The sequence below is a fragment of the Pinus tabuliformis genome, chromosome 5_1, assembly GCF_031772625.1.
Source record: "Pinus tabuliformis cultivar Carrire ecotype Pingquan chromosome 5_1, CPIR1, whole genome shotgun sequence".
Classification (NCBI taxonomy): domain Eukaryota; kingdom Viridiplantae; phylum Streptophyta; class Pinopsida; order Pinales; family Pinaceae; genus Pinus; species Pinus tabuliformis.
In genome coordinates this window covers 907,859,500-907,884,090 of record NC_142305.1, presented here as the reverse complement: position 1 = coordinate 907,884,090, position 24,591 = coordinate 907,859,500, and the positions used below count along the sequence as shown (strand labels likewise).

The window sequence follows — 24,591 nt, the reverse complement described above, 5'->3', positions numbered from 1 at the left end:
CTTGTTTTTTGGATTGTCAGTTGGGGATCCATAGATGTACTCAGATTTCACTGTTGCACCGATTTTCCCAAGTTGGGCTTTTCCAGGGACATTGGTCCAAAAACAATTGCGTTATTTTATGTGTGTGTGTTAGCATTTCTTCCAACATTTATTCTTTTGCAGTTTTATTTGTGTACGTCGCAGTGTGAGTTATTCAATATTTGTTGTAGGAAATAGTAAATAACTTGTTAAATTAAAATAGCAATTAGGTGAATAATCTCCAATTACTGCAATAGGATTCCAATTTTCTGAATTTTCACATGGTATCAGAGTGTAGTTGATCAACCAGAGATCTCAATAGGGAAGACAAAAGGAGTTTCAATGTTCAGTGTGGGAAGCAGATCGAAACCCCAGAGGCATCATAGTCACTTTGCTGAGAGGTCGAGTTACTTGAGGAGATTCGATTTTTTTGAGAAAGGGACAAAAAAAATTGATTTCTCCAAAATCAACTGATTCCATAGGCAAAAGGAGTATCCCAGTATATTCACAGAGTAGATCTCTAGCTAATTAGATGCAATAGTTTTGCAATAGACTACTAGATCAGATCTAGCGTCAGGTGGAAGGAAAAAGAGAACACATGATGGGAAAAATTTCCTCAGGGAACTTCTAGTCTCAAGAAGTTTGATTTTTCCTTGCAGATAAACAATCGTTGTGAGAAAATCTTCTCACTCCAGAAGGGAGTGTGAATAGAAGAGTAGCAGCTGAGCAGAAGGAAAAGAGAATATTTTTGACATTTTGTTGAGATGGCCACTGTTGGGCTTCGTGATCATGACAGGTTGGATGGAGCTTCCAACTATGTCATCTGGAAGGCAAGGATGCCCTTCCTTCTAGATGAATATGGCCTGAAGACATATATTGATGTAATGGTAGTAGTTCCCATGGATGCAAATCAACTAAAGGAGTACAATAAGGAGATGGTAGGGTTGAAGAGGTTTATCCTAGACGAAGTTGGGATCATATGTCTCATATATAGTGGTTAAGGGAATGGCCAAAGACATGTGGGAGACTCTCTCCACGCTATACCAAGGTAATTCCGAGAAGTGGAAGATGTACTTAGAAGAGAAACTGAGATGCATCAGGATGTATAAAGTGGAAGGCATAGACCCATTCCTCACCATAATTCAGGAGGTCTAGGACCAGTTATCAGTTGTTGGGGTAGTGCCTCAAGCTACAGAGCTTGTGAGATTAGCACTCAACAATGTCTCTGAGGAATGGCAGGTCTTTTTCCAAAGCATATTGGGTAGAGACAAGTTACCAGAATGGGACAAAATGTGGGTCGACTTGCAGAAGGAGAAATTGAGGCAAACGCTTTTAAAGAGATCCATCAATGGCGACAGCACTAGACAAAAGCAGGTGAAGGAGGAGGAGATTGTGGCCCTCGCATCCAAAGGTCCCACTCAGGGACAAGGGGAGCATAGGAAGAAGAAGGACTTGTCGAAGGTCAAGTGCTTCAGGTGTGGTGAACTCAGTCACTACAGTACCCAATGTCCTCTCAGAAACAAGGACAAAGTGGAGAAGTAGTAATAGGTTGCAGCTCATGGAGAGATCGATAGGCTATCCTCCAGAATGGAGGAAGAATTCACGATGTTTGCCGATATACCTCCAGGAGTGAGGTGGGGTGATTTGGAGTTGTATCCCCAGAGCACTACATATGGGCAAGATCCTTGAGAGTCCACCTCATGGATCATTATCTGGATACGTGGGCCCACAGTATAAAGTAGCAAGATGGATTAGTGACAGCTGATGCAATCATATGCCATAGTGACAATTGCAGAGATTAGTAGCAGTCAGATGTTGGGGAGTGCATTGCAGTTGGCATAGTGTAGAGTCAGTAGCAACGCAGATTATTCAGTGAAATTGTAGATAGCAACAGTCAGAGACTCAGGCGATAAATGCATTATACTTGATAACAATTGATTCAATATTTAGGTTGCTTCTTAGTTGTAGCAACAACAAATGAGAGGGAGTTTTGGTGCAGTTGTAGTTTTTGCAGGAGTATGGTAGGGTCAGCAACAAAATAGATGTAGCAGATATCAGAGTTGCATAGTGGTTGGTGGGCAGCAGTAGCCAAACATCAACAACGTGACAAGAGATAATGCAAATATAGAGTGCTACTATAGGATGTGCAGTAGAGCACTAGAACACATTCCTCGCTAAGATGGAGTGTTATTTTTTGTGGCATCAAATGTGTTCTACCCATGAAATTTTGTGAAGATTTTAGAATACATGAGATCTCCAAAACCCAGAAATCATTTCTAGAATTTCTACCTAGAAATGACTTAATCAGATTATTAAACATTTTTTAAATATTTCCTAAGTCAAAACTTAAGGAATATGGTTAAGTAATCATAATTAATTAAGTTAAGGTGTGAATTATCTAGAAACTCACACGGATCGACTTCAAGATGATCCTAGCCATCGATTAAGTGTTAATCTTGGCCGTTGGTGCCCCAACAGAGGATTATAAGAGGAGGTCGATGTGGTGATGGAGAAGACACTTGAGAAGTTAGATTTCATGAGCAGATCGATTTCCAGAGTAGTAGTAGTCAATTGCCAGAGAGAGAGCAAGTGAGATCGAAGTGAGTGATGGGTAGGGACAACGATTCAGAGGAAATATTTTCCAGATCTGAAGAGGTAGCAGCATGAGGTCTGAGTTATCCCAAAGAGGCAGCGCTAAGGGACAACACAGTTTCTTTAGCCAGGCAGTTTGATCTGGAGGGAAGAAAAATCATCCTTAGTTCTAGAGGCCAGGAAGAATTCCTAGAGGGTTGGAGAGATGATTTCCTCTACATCCAAAGGAAAAATGGCTTCATCAGAACCTAGTATGAGGCAAGTCGTCCAACCAAATATGTAGAACAATGCAGAGGCTAACGCAAAACCCCAAGAGGCCGAGTTTTGGTAGGCAAAGCCGTGTCAGAGATTGCTTGTGGGAGAAGGGTAATTACCTTCAGTATTTTGCCCAGATTCTCTTGCTGTTTGGATTGTCAATTGGGAATCCATAGATGTACTTAGATTTCATTGTTGCATAATAAAATAAAACTCCCACTGTTGCATCGATTTTCCCAAGTTGGGTTTTTCTGGGGACATTGGTCCAAAAAAATTGTGTTATTTTATTTGTGGGTGTTAGCATTTCTTCCAACATTTATTCTTCTGCATTTTTATTTGTGTAGGTTGAAGTGTGAGTTATTTAGTATTTGTTGTAGGAAATAATAAATAAATTGTTAAATTAAAATAACAATTAGGTGAATCATTTCCAGTTGCTGCAATAGGATTTTGGTTTTCGGAATTTTCACACAACCCAGTAGCCTCCGACCCAGAGGATGATGACAAGCCAAAAAGGTTATAGACAAAGACATTTTATACTTAGGAATTGTTTTCTTCCTATGAGTGGCATTCCTATGTGACACCAATTTTCCCTTATTTATCAAGCTCCGTACAAAAGATTTCATGATCGTCAAGGGAAACATATCAATGGAAGTATTATGTGAAAGGGCCTCCAAATCCCTGTCAGGGGAAATTGACATGGCATCCACCCTCTGAACTGATGTAAGATTAGAAATGTGCGGACTAGGAGCAAGGGATAGGATAGGTTTCCCTTTTTCTTTCAGAGGAAAAAAACATATAGGACCCTTAGAACCCTCAATCCCATTTGACAGTGGGGAGCTAGGAGGAAGATGGCACTGGGGCACAATAACTTTTAACCTGGATGAAAGAGAAGACATATTCACAACCAATCCGGACAGAGGACTTTGTTCACCAAAAATACCAATATCAGCTAGAGGCAAAAGAGGTTTATAATTACCTGTAGCCACAATGGAAAGGGACAATGACCTTTGATTAGAATCCTCAAGAATATCACATGTCATGGTCCCTCGAGCATTCGCAAAGTGTGTAAAATGCTTTGTCTTGAATTTTTTGGTACAATTGGCCAGCAAGTGCCCAGTTTCGTGACACTGTAGACACTTGTATGGAACCCCCCAATAATCGATTAATATTTTGATAGAGAAGCTACTACAACGAATATCCAACTCGACCAATAAACCCCAGCCCAATTCCACCTCCACCAATACCCAAGCCATCCTCTTATCCAGTTGTCCAAAGCTATGCTTGTCTCGATAATAGAATTTCTTGATCCTATTAGCGATATCTTCAATCATCGAGGCAGTCCATAGTTCTAGGGGCAAGCCAAGAATTTTCGCCCACACGAAATGATGTCTAGGGGTCTCCTTGAATGGATCGAAACTAACCCTCCACCTTTGTAAAATGATAAATCCATGCCCCTTGACCCAAGGAGATGTCAATACCCGATCAACGTCTTTTGGACTAAGGAAATTGAAGCAAACCAAACCATTTAATAAAATATTAACCTTCGACCTATACTTAAGAATAAAAAAACACCGCAATTCGACCCAAGATTTAATTTGTTTCCTCGACATCTACAAATCATTCCAACAACCCATTAGAGCCGTCTATTTCTCCACACCTATAACAAGAGGTTTTCCTCCCTGAATCGCTTTGAGGGGTTTCTTCTTTTTTTTAGCATCACAAACCCCTTCAGTAACAACATACTATAAGTGATCATCACCCAAGATGTGAAAACCACTGCCAGAGGACTCTGGTGAAGGCCTAGGAATAGAATGAATGACAAGGAGTCGTGAATGTTGAGAAAGGGCCTCCTATTTAGCTTGAATGGTGATATCGATCAGTTTTTCCGGTGACAGAAAAGACATGATATGCATGCCCTACAAATGTCTAATGCATAAAATCACACCCCAAATGTTTGCACCTAGGCCACAACGACATTCACCAACATGGCATCTTCTAATAGGTGTGAGTACTTGGCATAAATATGCCCAAAGGTGAGGACAATCAAAATAGATAAACCACGTGAATGAAGATCATGATTGACACCAAGAGGGTTGTTATGGAGAGAAACTTGATTGTATTATGTTTTTTTGGTTGAATATTTGGGTCCCTTAGACCATTTTGGTATCGTGTACGTCATTAAAATTCTTCAATTCAATAAAGGGGATCTCGAGGAGCGTCCATATCGTAGTCAGGTGATGGATCATAAAGAAGTCACGTACTGGAAAAAAAAAAAAAAAAATAGATCTATGGGTGTTTCTCCATAAAAAAAATATTTGCCCCACATAAATGAAAGCTGAACCAAAGTACAATTGAAGCGAAATGTAGTCAAATTGTCTACCTACCACCACCTAACAACACAATGAGATGTGCAACATGCACGATTAAGGTGAAACAAACGTTCAAATTCAAAATCCAGGGAGGAAGGAGTCATCCAAGGATAGAAACTCCTAACGAAGACCTCTAAGACCCTAAAAATCATACAAGCAAGTGGAGAGTTCTATTGGGAACCATCCTAGGGAAGGTCAGCATATATCCCAACAAAAACTGCATGTGAAGGGACATCACAACATTGTTAGTAATAAGTAACAGATCTCATTGTGCCCAATGTTGTTCGCTCCATTCTCCTCTGAAGGCTTGTCTATGAAATCTCGTAAATTTCAAACTCGATTTCAGCTTCAGAATGCCCCTATCGCCCATGACATTGATATTTCATTTTTATCGGTGCCTAGCTGTTTCATTAAGAAAGGTTTTGTAAATTTTAGAGCATTATGTCGAATCTTGTAATTGAGGAAGATCAAAATTTTATTTTATAAATTAGTCACTTGGTACTTTCCCATGGCCTATTATCCTAATATTTCCTTTAAGGAGATATCCAAAGTTGTTTTTGTTAAATTTAACTAGATAAATTCTTCCTCCTTAGTATATGATTGATTTATAGGAAAACTCTCCTTAGGATAGGAAGTCTATTCCATATCCTTTAAAATGAGAGTTAAACCAAAGTGATAGTGATGGCTTGGTTGATAGTTGCCTTGTTGACTTTTTCACTAGGACCAAGACATTTACCTTAGGAAGAGTTTAAGTAACAACAATCTCTTGAAGCTTAATGGAAACATTAAAACTGAAAAATCTTTTATGAAATACAATCTAGTTGATTATGACAAATGGAGCTATCATAAGTATATCTCGAAAGATTGATTGAATAAAATTTAGAGGGTCAAATCTAAATAACAATATGGCTCTTCACCTACGTAACATTCAGAAACCTTTAATCAAACCTAAAAGTAATTGATTAATCTTTGAAGAAACAAAACTAAACAAACAACCTATTAACTTAACTATATAGCATTTGGAAACCTTTCATAAAACCCAAAATGTCTTTATTCTCATGGTACCTTGTTTAATGTATCTCTGAGTAAGAGGTCGATTCCCCAACATAAGTGCCCCATTTATGATACATTTGAAAGACTCAAAACATATTTTTATAGAATTGTGCACATATAAAGTTGAAGTAGGATTGGGTCACTAAGTTATTAAGACAACTATCTTGGAAAACCACCCTCATACAATATAAACTTTAGACAACATAGAAACTAATCAAAGTTGAAGTGTTTCTCTTTATTTAAAATAACTAAAACAATGCTATGTTAAATAAGCACAATCTTTTAAATCATTTTCTTGATAGTTTGCTAATTTGTAGATGTTGTTAAATTGCATATTTCGAGTGTTATATATTGAGTATACATGTTTATATTGGGGATTGAACTCTACACTAGAGTAGGAAGTAGTGTTGAAATTTGACATTTACTTTTAACTTTTTAAATACAAAATTAATGGTGACTAACCCTTTTACTTACAATTAAGTAACTTCATAAAATATAATGTCCATGAATACTTTATTGTCAAGGTGAAGAAGGGACATGATACATTATTCAAGGATAAAACCAATTTCTTTAGATTTGTTAGATAATGCAATGCATGTAACATTGTTGGAGAATCCATTAAGTTGTTGGTCGACTAATAAGGAATGAAAACAAAAAAATTTGCTTGTGTATGATCCTCATCCAAATTGAATATCAAAATGTGTAAGTTCAAACAATGTATAATTTTATTTGAATTAATATAAATATAATTATTTTATTTATAAAATAAATATTAAGAGATTGAAATCCTCCCTAGTTAAAATGGTTGACTATATTGATTTATTTTCATGTGTATGTATTTTTTGGATTAACATAATGTTTGTAATTAATGTGATAGAATAGGAGCAATTTGTTACATTCAATCACCTCAATAAAAAATAAAAACATGATATATGACACATTATTATATATTTTATTTGTTTCCTTATATATATATATATATATAAAATGCGACTCCTAAGAGGTTGAAATCCTCTCTAATTAAAATGGTTAATTATGTTAATTTATTCTCTTATTTATTTTTGTAAATAACAATTAATTTATAATTAATGTAATAGAATATGCTAATATTACTACTTTATTTTCTCAATAAAAAAATAATAGATATGTAAGTTTAGTGTTGACACCCTCAATCTCCTTTTTAGTATATATATATGTAAATTTAGTGTTTAATATATATATATATATATATATATATATATATATATAGATAGATAGATATATATAACAATTAGAAAATAAAAACTATATAAATAAAGTGAATTCAACACACACATTATTTTCTTACTTTTCAAATTAGAAAATAAGAATCATAAAATAAAATTTAATTTTTTTATTTTTTTTTAATATATATAATATTTAAGATTTTTTTCCAAAATCATAAATCTTCAAAAATTTAAAATCAATTATATTTATATATATGATTTTTTTTCAAAATCATAAATCTTCACAAAGTTTAAAATTAATTATTTATATTTTTCTTTTCTTTTCATTTTTATATCTATCATAATTCAATTGTGAAATTAGCAATGAGACAATCATCACTAGTTGCTATCCACTAATGCAAGGTGAATCATTAATGTTATTCAAGGAAAACCACACTACGTGGAAATACATATTAGTGGCCATTAGTGGTCCCTAAGGGGGTAGGCTTTCACTCTTGTGAGATGCCTCTAAGAGTTAACTTGTTTCCTTACTCTTGCTAGATACCTCTAGAGTTAATGGGACAATCATCACTAGTTGCTATCTACTAATGCACGCTGAATCACTAATGTTATTCAAGGAAAACCACACCACGTGGAAATACCTATTAGTGGTCCTGGTCCCTAAGGGGGTAGGCTTTCACTCTTGTCAGATGCCTCTAGCAGTTAACTTGTTTCCTTACTCTTACTAGATGCCTTTAGGTCTTGGGTAGTTAATGGGACAATCATCACTAGTTTCTATCTACTAATGCAAGCTGAATCACTAATGTTATTCAAGGAAAACTACACCACGTGGAAATAGCTATTAGTGGTCCAGGTCCCTAAGGGGGTAGGCTTTCACTCTTGTCAAATACCTCTAGCAGTTAACTTGTTTCCTTACTCTTGGGCAGTTAATGGGGCAATCATCACTAGTTGCTATCTACTAATGCAAGTTGAATCACTAATGTTATTCAAGGAAACCCACACCACGTGGAAATACCTATTAGTGGTCCCTAAAGGGGCAGGCTTTCACTCTTGCCAGATGCCTCCAGGTCTTGGGCATTTAACTTTTTTCCTTACGTCTGAGGAAGACAAGCTAGATCTTGAGCCGTTAACCTATCTCCTTACATCTGAGGAGCTAGGTCTTGACCCGTTAAATATCTCCTTACATCTAAGGAAGATGAGCTTTTAGCCAAGAAAAAAAGTAATTTTAGAGCATACTCAATAAATTTTCTTAAATGTATATATTTCATATCAATAATCATTTGTTGAAATTTATAGATTTCAATATTTAAACTCTTTAGCTTAAGTCACTTACAATAAATTTTGTATCAATAATCATTTGTTGCACTTTATAGATTTCAATATTTAAACTTTTTTTTCTCATTAAAAAAATTATTCCACATTACCTATGATAGTCTCCATAAGAGTTTTAATGTTTAAATTAGACATAAAATATTAAGATATATTAATTGATTCTTTAATCTCATTTAATCTAATTTAAATATTAAATATTCATAAAGATTTAAACCATTTTTACAAAAAAATTAGTTGAATTATTTATGCTATATCTATAAAGGTAAAGTTACTTTTGGACATTGTGGCTAGTCGATGGGAGGCCAAGGGTTTAATGGTTTAGTAGGAGGCGTTGTTCAAAGAGATAAGAGAGGACAAACTATTTTGGTGGACTTAAAAGTGTTGAGTGAGACTTGGGTTATTTGCTAGAAGATGGGGGCCAATGTGGGTGAGAGTTTGGTGGTCCAACGAGTAGAGGGAGGTTAGGCATTGTTGTGCAGAGAGCGATAAACAAAGTGGTGCACAACAAATTCCGACTATGCAGGGAAGGGGTGGGTATACATGAGGTTTTTGGCCTACGAGGTATGTTGGGACTCCTGGCGATTATGCGGCTAGCACACCTCGTGGCTACTTGCATGGAGGTCTTTCTGGCTATGGAGGAGGGTGTTATAGCGCAACAGGGCAACTGGGCTAGAGAGGTACAGAGTTGGTAACTTCTTAACTTGTTTGGTTGTGATGGGCCTATCAAAGCATCTCTAGGGTTTTTTTCGGTCAAAGTATCTTCCTGCGTTTATTGTTTTCCTTGTTGACGACAATATCTTCCAATTTGTTTCTTACCGGCCAGAGTATCTTCCGGCATTGACATTGTAATGAGTGGTTTTGTCTTCCTTGTTGACTAGAGTATCTTCTAATTTGTTTCTTGCCGGCCAGAGTATCTTCCGGCATTGACATTATAATGAGTGGTTTCTTGTTGTCGACTATATTTGGTGCTCCCCACGAGGTTCTGTGTCGGGCCTATGTGCTCTGTTTCTTGTGTTTTTTATGTAGTTTTTGGTGCTCTTGGACTTGTGTTTCTGGTCTTTTTTACATTATTCTGAGGTCATTCAAGAGTTTGTAACTCACTCAAACATCATTTACCTATAGATATTCACTAGTCTCGACTTAAATACCTATGCCAATAATAATTTGAAAACAACCACAATGATAACCCTTAGTTTGAAGGCATTCCATAGTTCGATTTATGAAATTTGCACTTTATATATGGACATTTACATTTTTACATATTATGATAAACTTTGCACTTTATATATGGACATTTACTTTTTTACATATTATGATATTTTTACATATTACGGATTTACCGAGATGCCTATACTAATAATAATTTGAAAACAACCACAATCATAACCTTTAGTTTAAAATTATTCTAGAAATGTTCAATTTATGAAATTTGCACTTATGATATTTGATTATGTGCAAGTTTTTTATGAAATTTGCAGTTATGAAATTTGATTATCTACAAGTTTTTTATGAAATTTGCACTTATGATATTTGATTATCTGCAAGTTTAGATAAGATATTGCTTATGGATTTATCAAGATTTCTTTTAATATTGAAGATTTCACCGTTATAAGGCAATTTTTTTTCATAAATGGAATTTTGTCTAATTTCTTCAGGGCACATAGGAGGCTAAGATAAGGTTGTGCCCCTCTCTTCATCTATTCTTTTGAGGTTGAGACAGGGTTATGCCCTTTCTCCATTTTTGTTTTTACTTGTCATTGATGGGTTGAGTAGGAAAATTGCGAAGGCTAATATCAATAATAGATTTGTTGTTTGGGTCACTAAGAAGGTTATTATTACTCATCTAATGTTTGTTGACGATGTACTTATCTTTGGACAGGTATTCATTAGTTAGTGGGAAGAACTTCTACACATCATCACAAAATTTGGGGATGCATCCAGTCTCTATATGAATGATAAAAAATCATAACTGATCCACGTGTCCAATCATTATTCGTCCACGCGTCCAATCACTAGGGGATCATATCCGAGGTTGCACATTTCTATGATGTTGGTATTTTGCCTCTGGATGAAGGACTCACCTATATTGCCTATAGATTAAAGCCAAATTGTTATTGTAAAGTGGATTGGAAATGGATAATTAACAAATTTGAGCATAGATTAACACCATGGTCACACAGGTGGCAATCAATGGGGGCAGATTGATCCTCATTCAGTCTGTATGTGGTAGACTGATCCTCATTCAGTCTGTATATGGTATATTTGATGCAATTATTTAGGTTTCCAAATATGGTCATACAAAAACTCAATCCTATCATTGCCAAATTTCTATGGTGTGAGGTGAGAGGAGGTAAAAAAAATCATTTGATTTGCCTGGGTGACATTTCTAAGTTGATAGAACGTAGAGGATGGAGTATAAAATATTAAAATATTCAATTGGGCTCTGCTATCCAAGAGTTTTTAGAGAGCCATCCATGGCTAAGGGATATGGAAAACAGTTATTAAGGCAAAATACGTGAAAAATCGTACCTTTGTGGAATGGTACAAGACAAGGATTGTATAAAAAAGGAATGGATGCGCATCTGGTATAGCTTTCTAAAATTCAAAAAATGGATTATGGCAAATCTACAATGGGAGATTGATACAAGATCTATGTTGGTGGAGATTGGTCTTATTTTGCGTATGTTTAGAGAGCCATCCATGGCTCAGGGATATGGCGAACAGTGATTAAGGCAAAATACTTGAAAAATTGTACCTTTGTGGAATGGTACAGGACAAGGTCAATGTTCCACCAAGACTCCGGGACGGGGAGACGCACAAGGGGGACGTGTGGGAGTACCCTCAAATTTTAGGGAAATTTAGGGGGGACGGGGGGACGTCGGGGTATATATTTTTTTTCCTTTTTAATATATATATATATATATATATATATATATATATATATATATCAAATTCATATTCAATAATGAAAGCATAAACACAATGATACATACATAATTGAATTAAATAATGAAATACATTGATCCATACTCATCATCATTACTAATACATACATGATTCATCCATAGACCACGATATTCAATAATGAAATACTCCAATCCATATTCATTATTCATTATTCACCATTCCAGAATCTACATTGATTTAAAAATTAAATTCATCATTCATAATTCTAGATTCTAAATTGATTTAAAATTAGAATTCATCATTCATCATTCTAGAATCTAATTAGTACTAAGCAAAATAGACTATAATAGACACTGAAATTCGAATACTAGAATAGTAAATTGATATAACTAAAACTCAAAAACAGTGGAGTGATGGGTCTAAAAGTCACTCTAAAATACAAAGAGGGCTTGGTGCTCTTCATTAAATACAAATTCCATACCCTTGTACATGACAAAATGCAATGGAAACATTGCAATCCATCGAATTCTGAATTCCTGAAAAACTGTTAAGTCTGCTGGATTTTGAGTGAGATCTAAAATTCTACTTTCTCCATATGAAATCCAATGACGTCGGAACCACTCTCAAACATCCTGAGTCATTTCATGGTAATATTAAAAATTTAAGTAAAAGGAACATGATGAAAATGAAAGATAAAGGAGAATGTCACTTTTACTTTAAGAATTTAACATTACCATGAATTGCATAGCATTAGTAGGGAAATATGGTCAAATATTAGGTTTTCCCTATCATAAATCATTATTTACAAGCAAATTTAATGGGGGACGCATAGCCCATATTGAGGGGGGACGCCTAGGCGTCCCCCTTTTGGGGAGTCGCGTCCCCCACACTAGGGAAACGTCCCCCCCTGCGTCTCCCCAAAAGGAGGACGTAGGGAAACGTTTCCCCAGATGTCCCCCCGTCCCGGGTGCGTGGGGTGCGCGCACTGGACCCTGGGGGACGTGTCCCCGTGGAACACTGGACAAGGTTTGTAAAAAAAGGAATGGATGCACATCTAGTATAGATTTCTGAAAAATAAAAAATGGATTATGGCAAATCTACAATGGGAGATTGATACAAGATCTGCGTTGGTGGAATCCTATTTTGCATATGTGTGACTCTACTATGCTTCGGATCTCGATCCTTCAACATCTACAGGAGAGAGGAATAAGATATATAAGCTAAACTATGGAACATTCAAATGTTTTACACCCTTTCCCAAAGTGGAAAGGGGGGTTGTGGATCTAGACATTGTCGATGAGGATGCTATGATTTGGGCAAGGTATATTAATAATTTACAATGGGTTGGGATCTCTATAAGCCATGATGATGACATGCTTAGATGGGAAGGTAGGCTTCTACAAGGCGAGATCAAAGTAACAGAGATGTACCATATGATTTCTCTTTCCCTAAAGGCAAATGAGGCATTTGTAAATTTTTGATAGTGTGGTCTTGGTCCATGCCATTGAAAATCAAAATCTTTAGCTGGTTAGTTTGGAGGAATATGATCCTCACAAGGGTGAACCTTGTAGAAGAGGTTTCATTGGCCCTGGATAATGTGATCTGTGTAATGTGAACATTCTATCACTGCAACATCTGATTTACTTTGCCTACTTATTTCCAATAAGTTATTTATGAAATTCCTTCAATAAACATTAAAATAAATTTTGTTGCAGATATCACACCATAATTCAAAAACAAACACATGCACAAGAATCAACACATCAGCACAATTATTTTGGACAACGGTCCCCGAAAAAACCCAATGTGGGAAAACTGGTGCAGGAAGGGAAGATTTTATTATTCAGCAATTCTTTCGTATAACAGGGTGCCAAACTGGCTTACCCAACAGAGAGAAAAATTCTCCAGCACTTCTCCCAGTCCCAGCGTCAGCCCTGGGCCTCTCTGCGTCACCCACACAAGCCCTCTAGTGACTGCGTAGTCTCCTGCTACCTCTGTGTCTGCCTGAGAGGCCCTCTGCCTCTTCTCCCTCTACGCTGGTCTTATGGTTTTGATCCTGACTCTCTATTCCGTACTCGCTGCCTCCTGCTTCTCTCCAAACCACTAGTTTGAATTTCTCAGCTAACCTCGCTCCAGAAATCAAACTGACTGGTCTCCCTCAGTGTGTTCTCCAACTGACCCTCAAGCCTCATCTTATACTTTTCATGTTGGTCCTTCAACGGATGATATTAAATATCTAATCAACAACTAAGATTAGATTTGGCTTGATCCATGACTTTTGGAGCCTTCTAACCCAGTTTTATATTAATACCCATTAATATTTTATTTTTCCTAAGTTTAGACTTCAGAACTCCATTAAAAATATTAATTATTCTAATATCTCCCAAACCGGTTAGAATCTACCCAAACCATTTCTGGGTTTTGGAAATCTCATGTGCTTTAGCCTCTCCACCAATTTTCATGGCTAGGGCACATCCGATGCTACCCAAAATCAACATGTAAAGGTGAGTTGGAAGATACATTTCACTTATAAAATGTCCCTTTGTCATTGAGACATGGAATAGGGTTCTTTACCTTAATATTCATAATAGGTGGTGTTATAGGTCCATAGATGAATGCATTGATCGATGGTTGTGTCAAGTCAGGGAATACAACACCCTCCCCTTTTTCATTATTTGGGATATTTGGAAGGAAGAAATGTTATTTTTGAGGGAAATGTATATAACATACCGGGTATGTGACCGTGTTTGTGCCTCATACAAGGTGTATGGCCGATATATGCATAACGAAAGGTCTTAGAGAATCTTTACGATTCCACATTATTCTCCATACCCTGCAAGATATTTTGATATTTTGATGGGGCCACACAACTATGTTGTCGTGGTTGTGGCCCACACATTGATGTCTTGGTAAGAGGTATAAGTTCTACTGGAATAGTGGCAATGGTACAAATTTGACAGCCGAGATGATAGTGCTGTGGGGTTTTCTATATTGTGCAAGGAAGCTTGATATAGGATCCATCAACATATTCAGCGATTCTAGGGTGGTTATTGATTCGAGAAGAGGAAAAGCTCCTCCATTGATGCAAAACTGGATAGGGAGGATAGAGAGCTTGAAAGACACTTTCCAAAGGAGATCTTTTGATCACATATACCAAGAATTCAACTCTATCGCAAATACCATTTCCAGAAGGGGTCTCATGTCTCCTCCAGGGTGCATCCATTTTGAGATTTTCAGAATGGGTGTACGCCGTCAAGGTGGCATCCTTCCCATGGATTGACATCTAGATTGACATGGTATCCTGGCGATGGATCATTTGTTAGGTCCCTATACTACTACTGTAACCCCTTATTGTTATTAGTACAACTGCCTTATTATAATGTTGTGCCCATGTAATCCCCATATTGTTATTATTGTGCCCCATAGAAGTCCACTATTGTTATTATTATGCCCTTACATTATTATTGTTATGTCGGCTCTGATTATATTATGACCCCTTAGACTCCTATATATAGAAATGAAGTCTTGTCCTTTGTATCATCCAAGAATTGTTCATTTGTGTAATGTAAAGGAGGTTTCCCTCTCGAAGAGACTTATTTCTAAGGCGTTGATCTATCTTTTCTATCTTTTTGTGAACTGGTTTCATAACATTTGGTATCAGAGCTTTGGATTCTAAGGTTTCGCTGCTCCAAACAGGTCATCATGAATTTTTCGCTACGAAGTTTCAAAAGCTAAAGAATAAAACCCATTTGAGAAGAAATCAGTCTGAACCTCAGGTCCGAATTTCAAATTTTGTCTCACCATATTTTCGGAGCTATGATCTGAGGAAGTTAGGGTTTTTGCAAGCTCCTGAATTTCATCTCAAATAGGTTATCATGGAAGTTTCACTATAATTTTGTTTCTACAAAGGTTCAGACTCTAAAATTAAAACCCATTTGAGCCGAAATCTTTTTGAAGCTCAGGTCTGAATTTCAGATCTTGTCTCGCTATAGTTTTGGATATATAATCTGAGGAAGTTAGGGTTTTTGCAGACTCCCGAATTACATTCTAAACAGGTGACCTTGGGAAAATAGTCATAACTCTCTCTAAACATCAAATTGAAATGTCGTAAGAAGATACAGAAAGAGGACGGACTGCAGTTTTTTGTGTATTAGTTTCAGGTCCTAAGGTTGAAACAGGGACACGTGGAACTTATTACAAGTTTTCTCTACTGAACTAGTCTATAATCATGTCATCATGGGAGATCTCACATAACTCTATTGATCAGACTTGCGAGGTTAGAAAGAGGACGCAGAGGGCTACTGCAGGACACAATTTCAAAACTTAGAGATCTGGAATTACAGAGTCATTCGTTTCAAGATCGAGCTCCTAAAATAAAAGGGCTTTGTTCTCATAAACCACTTGTTACGTGGTCAATTTTCACGAAGGAAATGATAGCACATTATGAGGATACAAAGAGAAACACCTTCTTTAGCCAATTGATAAATATCAAACAAAAGTGTTCAATGGCAGAGCACATTGAGGAATTTCAAAAATTGAATATAAGGGTAAATGATATTCTAAAGAAGCAAAGGGTTGATGTCTTCATAGGGACTTTAAAGGATAACATTCAACATGAGATTCGTCTTTGGGAACCTCATTCATTGGAGAAGGCATTCAGGTTGGCAAGAAAAATTTATGGAAACAAAGAATCCCGCCACTCATGACTATAATTATGGAAGTGTTTTTTCTCCTAGCCTTCCACAACCTACAAGGCTTACACCACAACAATTGGAAGCAAAAAGAGAAAACGAGTTTTGTTACAATTGTAATAGCAAATACACTAAAGGTCATAAGTGTGTTGAGAAGAAATTATTTTACATAAATTATGAAGAGGAGGAAGAAAATGATCAAGAAACATCAAAAGAAGAGGATATACATTAGGAACCAACCCCAGAGAAAGAAGAAATGAATCCGACCATATCTTGTAAACCATTGGCTAGAATTACCACTCCTGAAACTCTCAAGATAAAAGGGCATATCAAAAAGTAAAAGGTTCAAGAAGTGAAAGATCACATCGAGAGAAAAGAAATGCAAGGTTGCACGAAACGGGGAAACGGGTACGAGTTTCCGAAACGGGAAGCGATATGAAACACAACCTCCCCAAATTTTGGAAACGGGGAAACACAAATATATATATATATATTAGGACATTTAAGAAATATGTGCAATCATAAAGCATGTATGATACATTCTAATTTATTACATTATGATAAAACTGTCAAATGTCAATGCATAAACTATAAGTATCTAAATTTGCATCACATTTACTCATGAATAATCACATAATGAAAATAGAAATATCCAAAATTAGCCACGAGAAATTTCTAATTTCTTGTCTCGTGCTTGATTGGGAGTCTCCTCCTACATAGTCGAACGACCTTAATGCTCTTAATTAAATACAAGTTTCATACCCTAGTACCCTACATTCTCTTGATTATTGGGAGTCTCCCTTGCATAGAGGGCTTGGTTCTCTTGATTAAATACAAGTTCCATACCCTAGTACATGATAAAATACAATGGAAACATTGCAATCCCCCCAATCCTGAAATCCTTAAAAACAGATAAGTCTGCTGGATTTTGAGTGAGATCTAAAATTCTATTTTCTCCATATGAAATCCAATGAGGGCGAAACCACTCTCAAACATCCTGAGTCATTTCATGGTAATGTTAAAAATTTAAGTAAAAGGATGAAAATGAAAAATAAAGGAAAATATCACTTTTACTTTAAGAATTTAAAATTACCATGAACTGCATATCAACACTAGGGCAAAAGTTCACTTTTATAACTTTAGACAGGCATCTGGAAGCAACTAGAAGTCACTAGGCTAACGTAAGAATAGATTAGAAAACAAATAAAAAATAAAATAAAAAAATAAAACACAAGTAAATGTTGAAACGTGGGTCGTACGGCCCTGAAACGCATTTCAGGCCGTACTAGCCACGTTTCAGTTTCGTGAAACGTGGTAGTACGGCCTGAAACACGTTTCAAGGCTGTACCAAACGCGTTTCAGCGTTTCGTACCCATTTCCGTACGGAAACGCCCTTCTGCCCCACGTTTCCTGCAACATAGAAGAAATGAATCTGACCATATCTTGTAATGCATTGGCCGAAATTACCACTCTTCAAACTATCAAGATAGAAGGACATATCAAGAACAAAAATATTCGAAAAGTGAAATATCACATTGAGCATCAAAAAATGAATCTGACCATATCTTGTAATGCATTGGAAGAAATTACCACTCCTCAAACTCTCAAGATAGAAGGACATATCAAAAAGAAAAAGATTCAAACAGTGAAAGATTACATCGAACATCAACAACAAGTTCTCCAACTTTTAAAGGATAAGACCACTTTGGTGCAGAATCGAATGAAACAACACGTAGATCAACATCGCAGCGAAAGAAGTTTTGATGTAGGCGATTGGGTATTTTTACAGCGACATCTCAAGCAAGTTATTTATGAGAAGGAAATGTTGGCAATACTACATGCACTTAAGAAATGGCGACCTTACCTAATGGGAAGACACTTAAAGGTAAAAATGGATCATGATAGCTTTAAATACTTTTTAGAACAAAGATGTTTTTAGAAGAACAGAAAAAATGGGTCACAAATATGTTGGGTTATGACTTTGAAATCATCTATAAAAAAGGGAAGAAAAATGTTGTTGCAAATGCACTCTCAAGAAAGGATGAGGATGTGGAAACATTGTTTTGTGCTATTTTTATTATCCAACCATATTGGATAAACGAAGCAAGGGATAAATGGAAGAAGGATGAAGAAGTGTAGCTATTCATTCAAAAGTTGCAGAAGATCTCAGTGCAAACAATATTGCCAGAACTTGACGAGGAAAGAAAAATCATATTGGAACTTAGAGCAGTGACACAAACAAGAACCCGATAGTTACGAAATCAATAAATTTCAAAGTATCTCATCAAGTGGAAGCACTTACCCGCTGAAGATTCCACATGGGAGGACAAGAATTTTATACAGAAGAATCAAGAACTACTCAAGCGTTGAGGACAACACTTTTTGAAGGAGAAGGGCATGTTAAGTCCATATACTACTAGTGCAACCCCTTATTGTTATTAGTACAACTGCCTTATTATATTGTTGTGCCCATGTAGGCCCCATATTGTTATTATTGTGTCCCATAGAAGCCCATTATTATTATTATGCCCTTACATTATTATTGTTATATCGGCTCTGATTATATTATGACCCCTTAGACTCTTATATATAGAAATGAGGTTTTGTCATTTGTATCATCCAAGAATTGTTCATTTGTGTAATGTAAAGGAGGTTGCCCCCTCAAAGAGGCTGAATTCTAAGACGTTGATCTATCTTTTCTATTTTTTTGTGCGCTGATTTCCTAACATCGTTGCTTGTATACATTGACCGGTTGATGGATCGTGATGTCGGAGATATAATTTTGTTGGGTGTATGTGTACATATTTTGCATAATGGTTTATGTGCGCATATTATGACTCTAGTTTTATACAGTTTTGTATGTTGAATCTATCGAGATCTGTAGAAGATAGTTTTAGTATAATCTTGAATGACTCTAGTTTTATACAGTTTTGTATGTTGAATCTATCGAGATCTGTAGAAGATAGTTTTAGTATAGTCTTGAATGCTGAACTTTTGGAGTGTTGAGACATCTGATAATGGATTGATACGGTAAATTTTGAATATAAGAACTATGTAATGGTTTTTTAAATATATTAATGGAAAAACCATCGATTTTTCTTTCCTGAAAAAAAAAGGGGCAATCTCTACAACGGGTCTTACTCAATTTTAGGATAACTTGTAAGAGGTCCACAGTTTTAAGTAAAACTCCTTGTACAAACACATTATTTATGTATAGTAATTAAAAATTATTTAAAAAAATTAATAATATTAATGCTACATTAGCAAATACACATACATTCCATTGCTAGGAGGCAATTATCAAGCCAAGCCATTCTACAGGGAAGGTGATTAAGAGGTAACTTTAACCAGTGTATCTTGGTGTGGCAGGGCAGGGTGTTGTGTATGGAAGTTATTTTAGTGTTTAGCTCCTCGGTCCTCTACCAAAAACCTGATGGCCGAATCTATAAACTGCAATTCATTTCACTACATTCCATGCCGGCTGTGGGTAGAAATCCAATACAATGCATACTGTAAGATTAAGCCTGACCATAATTATGTGAGGGTTTCTATCAACCATAGCCCTAAAGAGCTACAGACTATCCATTTCCATGGTGAGGGTAGAAACCAGAGAATAAATTGAATATGAATGTGAAAGAACTTCATTATATTCAAGAGGAGGAAGTGAATCGAAGGGGCTGCAATGCTGCTTGGACTTGATCTTGAATCGCCTTGTTCCGACGGCAAACGTCCGATATATCTTCCAGAGCGCTTGTGAGGGCGGGAGTCTGCTGCCCTGCAGCCACAGCTGATAATGACTGCAAAAAGGCTGTTTTTTCATCATCGGTTAATGCTGTTGGAGGTATCAAGGAAATCGCCTCCTGTGACCACTTCACGACTTCACCTCCATATGGTCGTGTCAAGGACAAGAGCACATAGATCACCTGCGAGTGTTATTGTTTGATTAGATTTAGAAATTACAATAAAGATATGGTAATCATATTCATCTCACTGGCAAAGAGAAACTGAAGACAATGTGGGTAAAATTCTACCTCTTCGAGTCTTGAGTTGGGAAGAGCTCCAAGCAGGCAAGCTATCACAATTCTAGTGAGATTTGCACCATGAACCAATATAACGCTGTCAATAACTGATCGGAACTGGCTTTCAGCAGGCTTTGAGGCCACATCAAAAATGTCCGTTAAAAAGTTCAAGATTGATTGGCATGCTTCCCTGGAAAATAAACTCAGACACTGTCAGTCAAATGCCATCTGTCACAAAATCCATTCATATAATACCATGTTTCAGTGGTCAGGGCAGGGTATCATCATGAAACAGAGCAGGTTCAATCGTTGGGGGTGTAAAACCCCTTGTGTGTGAGTTGATTTCACAGGACCAAACCCACATTTTCAACAGTAGAAGAAAAAAATGTTATACATTTCATTAAATATTTCAAATCAGAGACGTACAACAAACCAAAATTGATTTATATATATGTTAATATGATAGTTATCTGTTTATATATTTTTCTAAGCTCAGCTAAATTCCATGAAGCCTAACCTTGGCCTTCAAGATTATAAGAAAAAAGTTATAGTCTAACAAAGTATTTGAAATGTACAGAAAAATCAAATTGATTTAAGTGAAATGTACAGAAAGATATTTTATTCTTTTATATATTTTGTTAAGTTCAATGAAAACCTCAACAGTAAAAATGTGTAATAGATTCCAATAAAATATAGTAAATTGAATTGGATACAACAAACCAAATTGATTTGCTCAAGTAATGTTAATAGGATAATTTATCCTTTTATATATTTCAGTAAGCATGACAAAATCGGTTATAATCCCCTGAACCTAACTTCATATTCAACACTTAAAAAAAAAAATGTTATAAATTCCAGTGAAATATCTCAAATCAAATAGGGTACAATATTTCATCTTGTGGTGCTGTGAAGCTTGAATTAATGAAGCAAAATCTTAGGATAATGGTTCATCCACAATGGAGAAAGATTTTGAAATGGATGAGATTCAGTGGTTAGGAATTCACCTGTGTTGAATTGTGATGCCTGTCATTGCACAGTTAACTAATGGAGAAAAAATGGTCGAGACTAGCAACAGATGTGGGCAGTATCTGATGCACCTTGATGCCAAAAGAAAACAGTCATCTGCAATATCTGGCCTTGAAGTAAAATCCTGCCACCACAATTCAATATCATCAAAAGTTTATAAATTAGACAGCACCATACATGCCTACACAAATATTAAGAGTTTCAACCCACCACTGAAACGAATGTTATCAAAACTTCGAAATTTGAATTTCCAATTTGACTGCAAAGTATTAGGAATTGCAAGTGTTATATGAATGCCACCAAATACAACATCAGCCTACCTGAATTGTCTTCAGGAGGCTTATGGTGTGCCCAAAAAGCTCTATAATCAAGGCTCTAAGATAATCTGCACATGATGGGTCACTGCCAAAAACCTATCCATTGATAGACTTAATCACTGTCATATATATGTTAGAAAGAAACATGAAAAGATGCAAAACCAATACAAGATTGGAATTACCTTTATTACTTCACTTGAAAGATAAAGGAAACAAGATTGATTGTGTATTTTGTACTGAATTTGGACCTCCTGAAGCAGATCCCCCACTATAACTGCCATTGACTTCTGACAGGTTCTAACCTGTAACCATAGACATGTCAATTAGACAACAGATTCCATAGCATGCCTGTTGAGAACTTTTGTTCAAAGCCTCCGACTAACACTTGATGTGATGAAATCCTGAGAGGTACTAAAACTCTTAAGTTCGAATAATCTTAGATTGATATACCATGCTTGTTGATGTTGAAAGCATCTAACTAGCACCTGATTTGATCAAATACTGGATAAGTGTATCACTGAGAATTATTAGAGAACTTCTGTTAAAGTCTCTAAAGAACACAATACAAAATTATCTACTCATTCGTACTACTCACCATGTATTTGCATGCCCTGCATAGCCTTTCCATCGTTGCCATATCCCAAGCTCGTCTGCAAACAAATGAGTTCTTAGTTTATACCAGTTAATATGGATACAAGATAAGCTAAAAGTCTACTAATAAAAAATCCATCTTATTATCAGGCATGCTTACTGGCCAAATAGTGCTTTCAAAATCGGCCACAGCTTTTGAAATGTATGAATTACAGCTTCAGGGTGATTAACATATCTGCATTACCACTCTCCACATGCTTAGTAAAAGTGGTCTGAAGTTAAAAGATATACCATCAACGTATATAAAGAAAATTTGCCATGTCTAGACGAGTATAATTATTAGGAAAAGAAGTACCTGAACATATTAGCAAGACGATCTATGTGAACAATGTATTGATTTGCATTCAGTTGCTCCGATGATTGTGCTTGTTGTTCTATAACTTTCTGCACCCACCAGAAAAGTACACGATGTCATCATCATTGACACTCCACTGACCATATAATCATGAAGAAAGAAAATACTACTATTTTACCTGTAAAGCAGCAGCTACAGGCAAGCACAATGACTCTAGTGCTCCCTGTGCATGGTCGGCTGGGAGAGTAGTTATAACCATACTGATAGACATGACATACAGACATGAGATAGGCTCCAGAAAATATAGGTTCAGTAGATGAAAGTTTCGTTGTTGGTAAGGAAGAAACAGTTTTGTGGTTTCAGATAAAGCTAGTTTTATACATAATTCTGGTTCAAAGTGAAATTACCTCAAGGCTTCAATAAGATGCAAGGCATCAAAAGTAGAGAGCTTGTACTCGTTTTGTCCATTAAGAGCAGAATGATAAATTGTAAAAAGGCCATCTAGTGAGCCACCTAATTTGTCCCTGCATGCTGTTGCACAGGAAAGACTTGGTTAATGCAGAGGCATAATAATTCAACAGCACAATAGGCAGGATCCGCAAAAGCGAAACAGATAAGGAGACCGAAAATCAAAATCTAGTTACTTTTGTCACATTAATTCATCTGTTAAAACATTGAGAGGAATAAAATACTCCACTTCATTTATTTAATATAAAAGAAACAATATTTAATGTTGCCATGATTTTAGATCTCCCACTGGGATGTAAATCGGCCAGCTTCTCCATGTATAATTGTACAACGATAAGCTGAGAAATATGCAATCAAAATGCAAAAGCAATACCACAACTATCAAGAATCAAAGGAAGTGCTCCACACATTAAGAGAGAGGCTAAAAGGGGGAAACCACAGCAAATAATACTTCGCAAAACTCCTAATGCCAAAGCATTCTATGTTTCTTATGGATGTTAAGCATTTCTTGAAATAAGCAACCAAAGCTATGGTTATTGTTGACCACTGAAGTGGCACCTAATGATTATATGAAGACTCCATGCCCAAGGATGATCCAGAGGACACTTGTACCATCAGATATCGTCAGTCAACATAGTTTTTTAACTCTACTTCTATCTTCTTATCATCTTTCTTGTACTCAGATTCCACACCCTACGGGGAATTGTAACAAGTGATACTAGTAATGATGAGTTTTGAGTCTGTAACAGGCCTAGGATGTTGGGACTCGATCAGCGAACGAGTACACTTTGGAATGTTTTTTTATCTGGTTAATTATCCTTTCTTTTTTAGAGATGGATAATTTTTTAGGTTTTTTCACTCACGTTTTACTGCAAAGCCGGGGTGACGGTTTGAAGGTTGAGCCCCTGACACATCTTAGTGTCTAGAGTCCATCTTAGTGCCTAAAGTCGATGTATATTACCATACTAGATCACACAAAAAATTTCGTGGAATTTGGTTAGGTCTAAGTAGTCATTTTTTTACTTTTTTGATTTCCCGGTCAAAATTTGCAAATAAAATTGTATTTAAATTGTAATAAGTGTAGTCTAGAGAAGTTGTATGGAGTATGAGTAATCAAAATTACACCTCTTACCCTCAACTTTCTATTATGACACACTTTGAGGGGTTAATAATGTGTTTTGGACCCTCAAAACCCAGTTTTCCTAAGTTTAGTGGGAAATCTGGCAATTAATTAAACCAGAAATTAAATAAATGGAGAAAAATAAATATCCACACATGCTAAATGTTGTGGAAATGAGGTGGAAAATTATGGGGCAGTTAAAGTGAAGTCCCAAGGTGATGTGGACTCCTAAAATCAAAGAAAGGACATGTGCTCAAATAAAATCGAATTTCT

General features: G+C 36.2%; 1 protein-coding gene across 1 annotated transcript in view; it reads right to left on the bottom strand.

The window, feature by feature from the left end:
* Positions 1 to 19,705: 19,705 nt before the first annotated feature.
* Positions 19,706 to 24,591, bottom strand: part of LOC149167758 (transportin MOS14-like) — a 215,925-nt gene continuing 211,039 nt past the window's right edge. Inside the window, exons 18-27 of the mRNA XM_089431588.1 lie at positions 23,138 to 23,261; positions 22,909 to 22,990; positions 22,731 to 22,819; positions 22,536 to 22,610; positions 22,380 to 22,434; positions 21,967 to 22,086; positions 21,788 to 21,880; positions 21,446 to 21,591; positions 20,454 to 20,631; positions 19,706 to 20,345 (exon numbers count right to left, since the gene is read on the bottom strand). Coding sequence (XP_089287714.1) covers positions 20,073 to 20,345; positions 20,454 to 20,631; positions 21,446 to 21,591; positions 21,788 to 21,880; positions 21,967 to 22,086; positions 22,380 to 22,434; positions 22,536 to 22,610; positions 22,731 to 22,819; positions 22,909 to 22,990; positions 23,138 to 23,261 — 1,235 coding nt within the window. The 3' untranslated portion in view covers positions 19,706 to 20,072. The remainder of the gene's footprint in view (positions 20,346 to 20,453; positions 20,632 to 21,445; positions 21,592 to 21,787; positions 21,881 to 21,966; positions 22,087 to 22,379; positions 22,435 to 22,535; positions 22,611 to 22,730; positions 22,820 to 22,908; positions 22,991 to 23,137; positions 23,262 to 24,591) is intronic.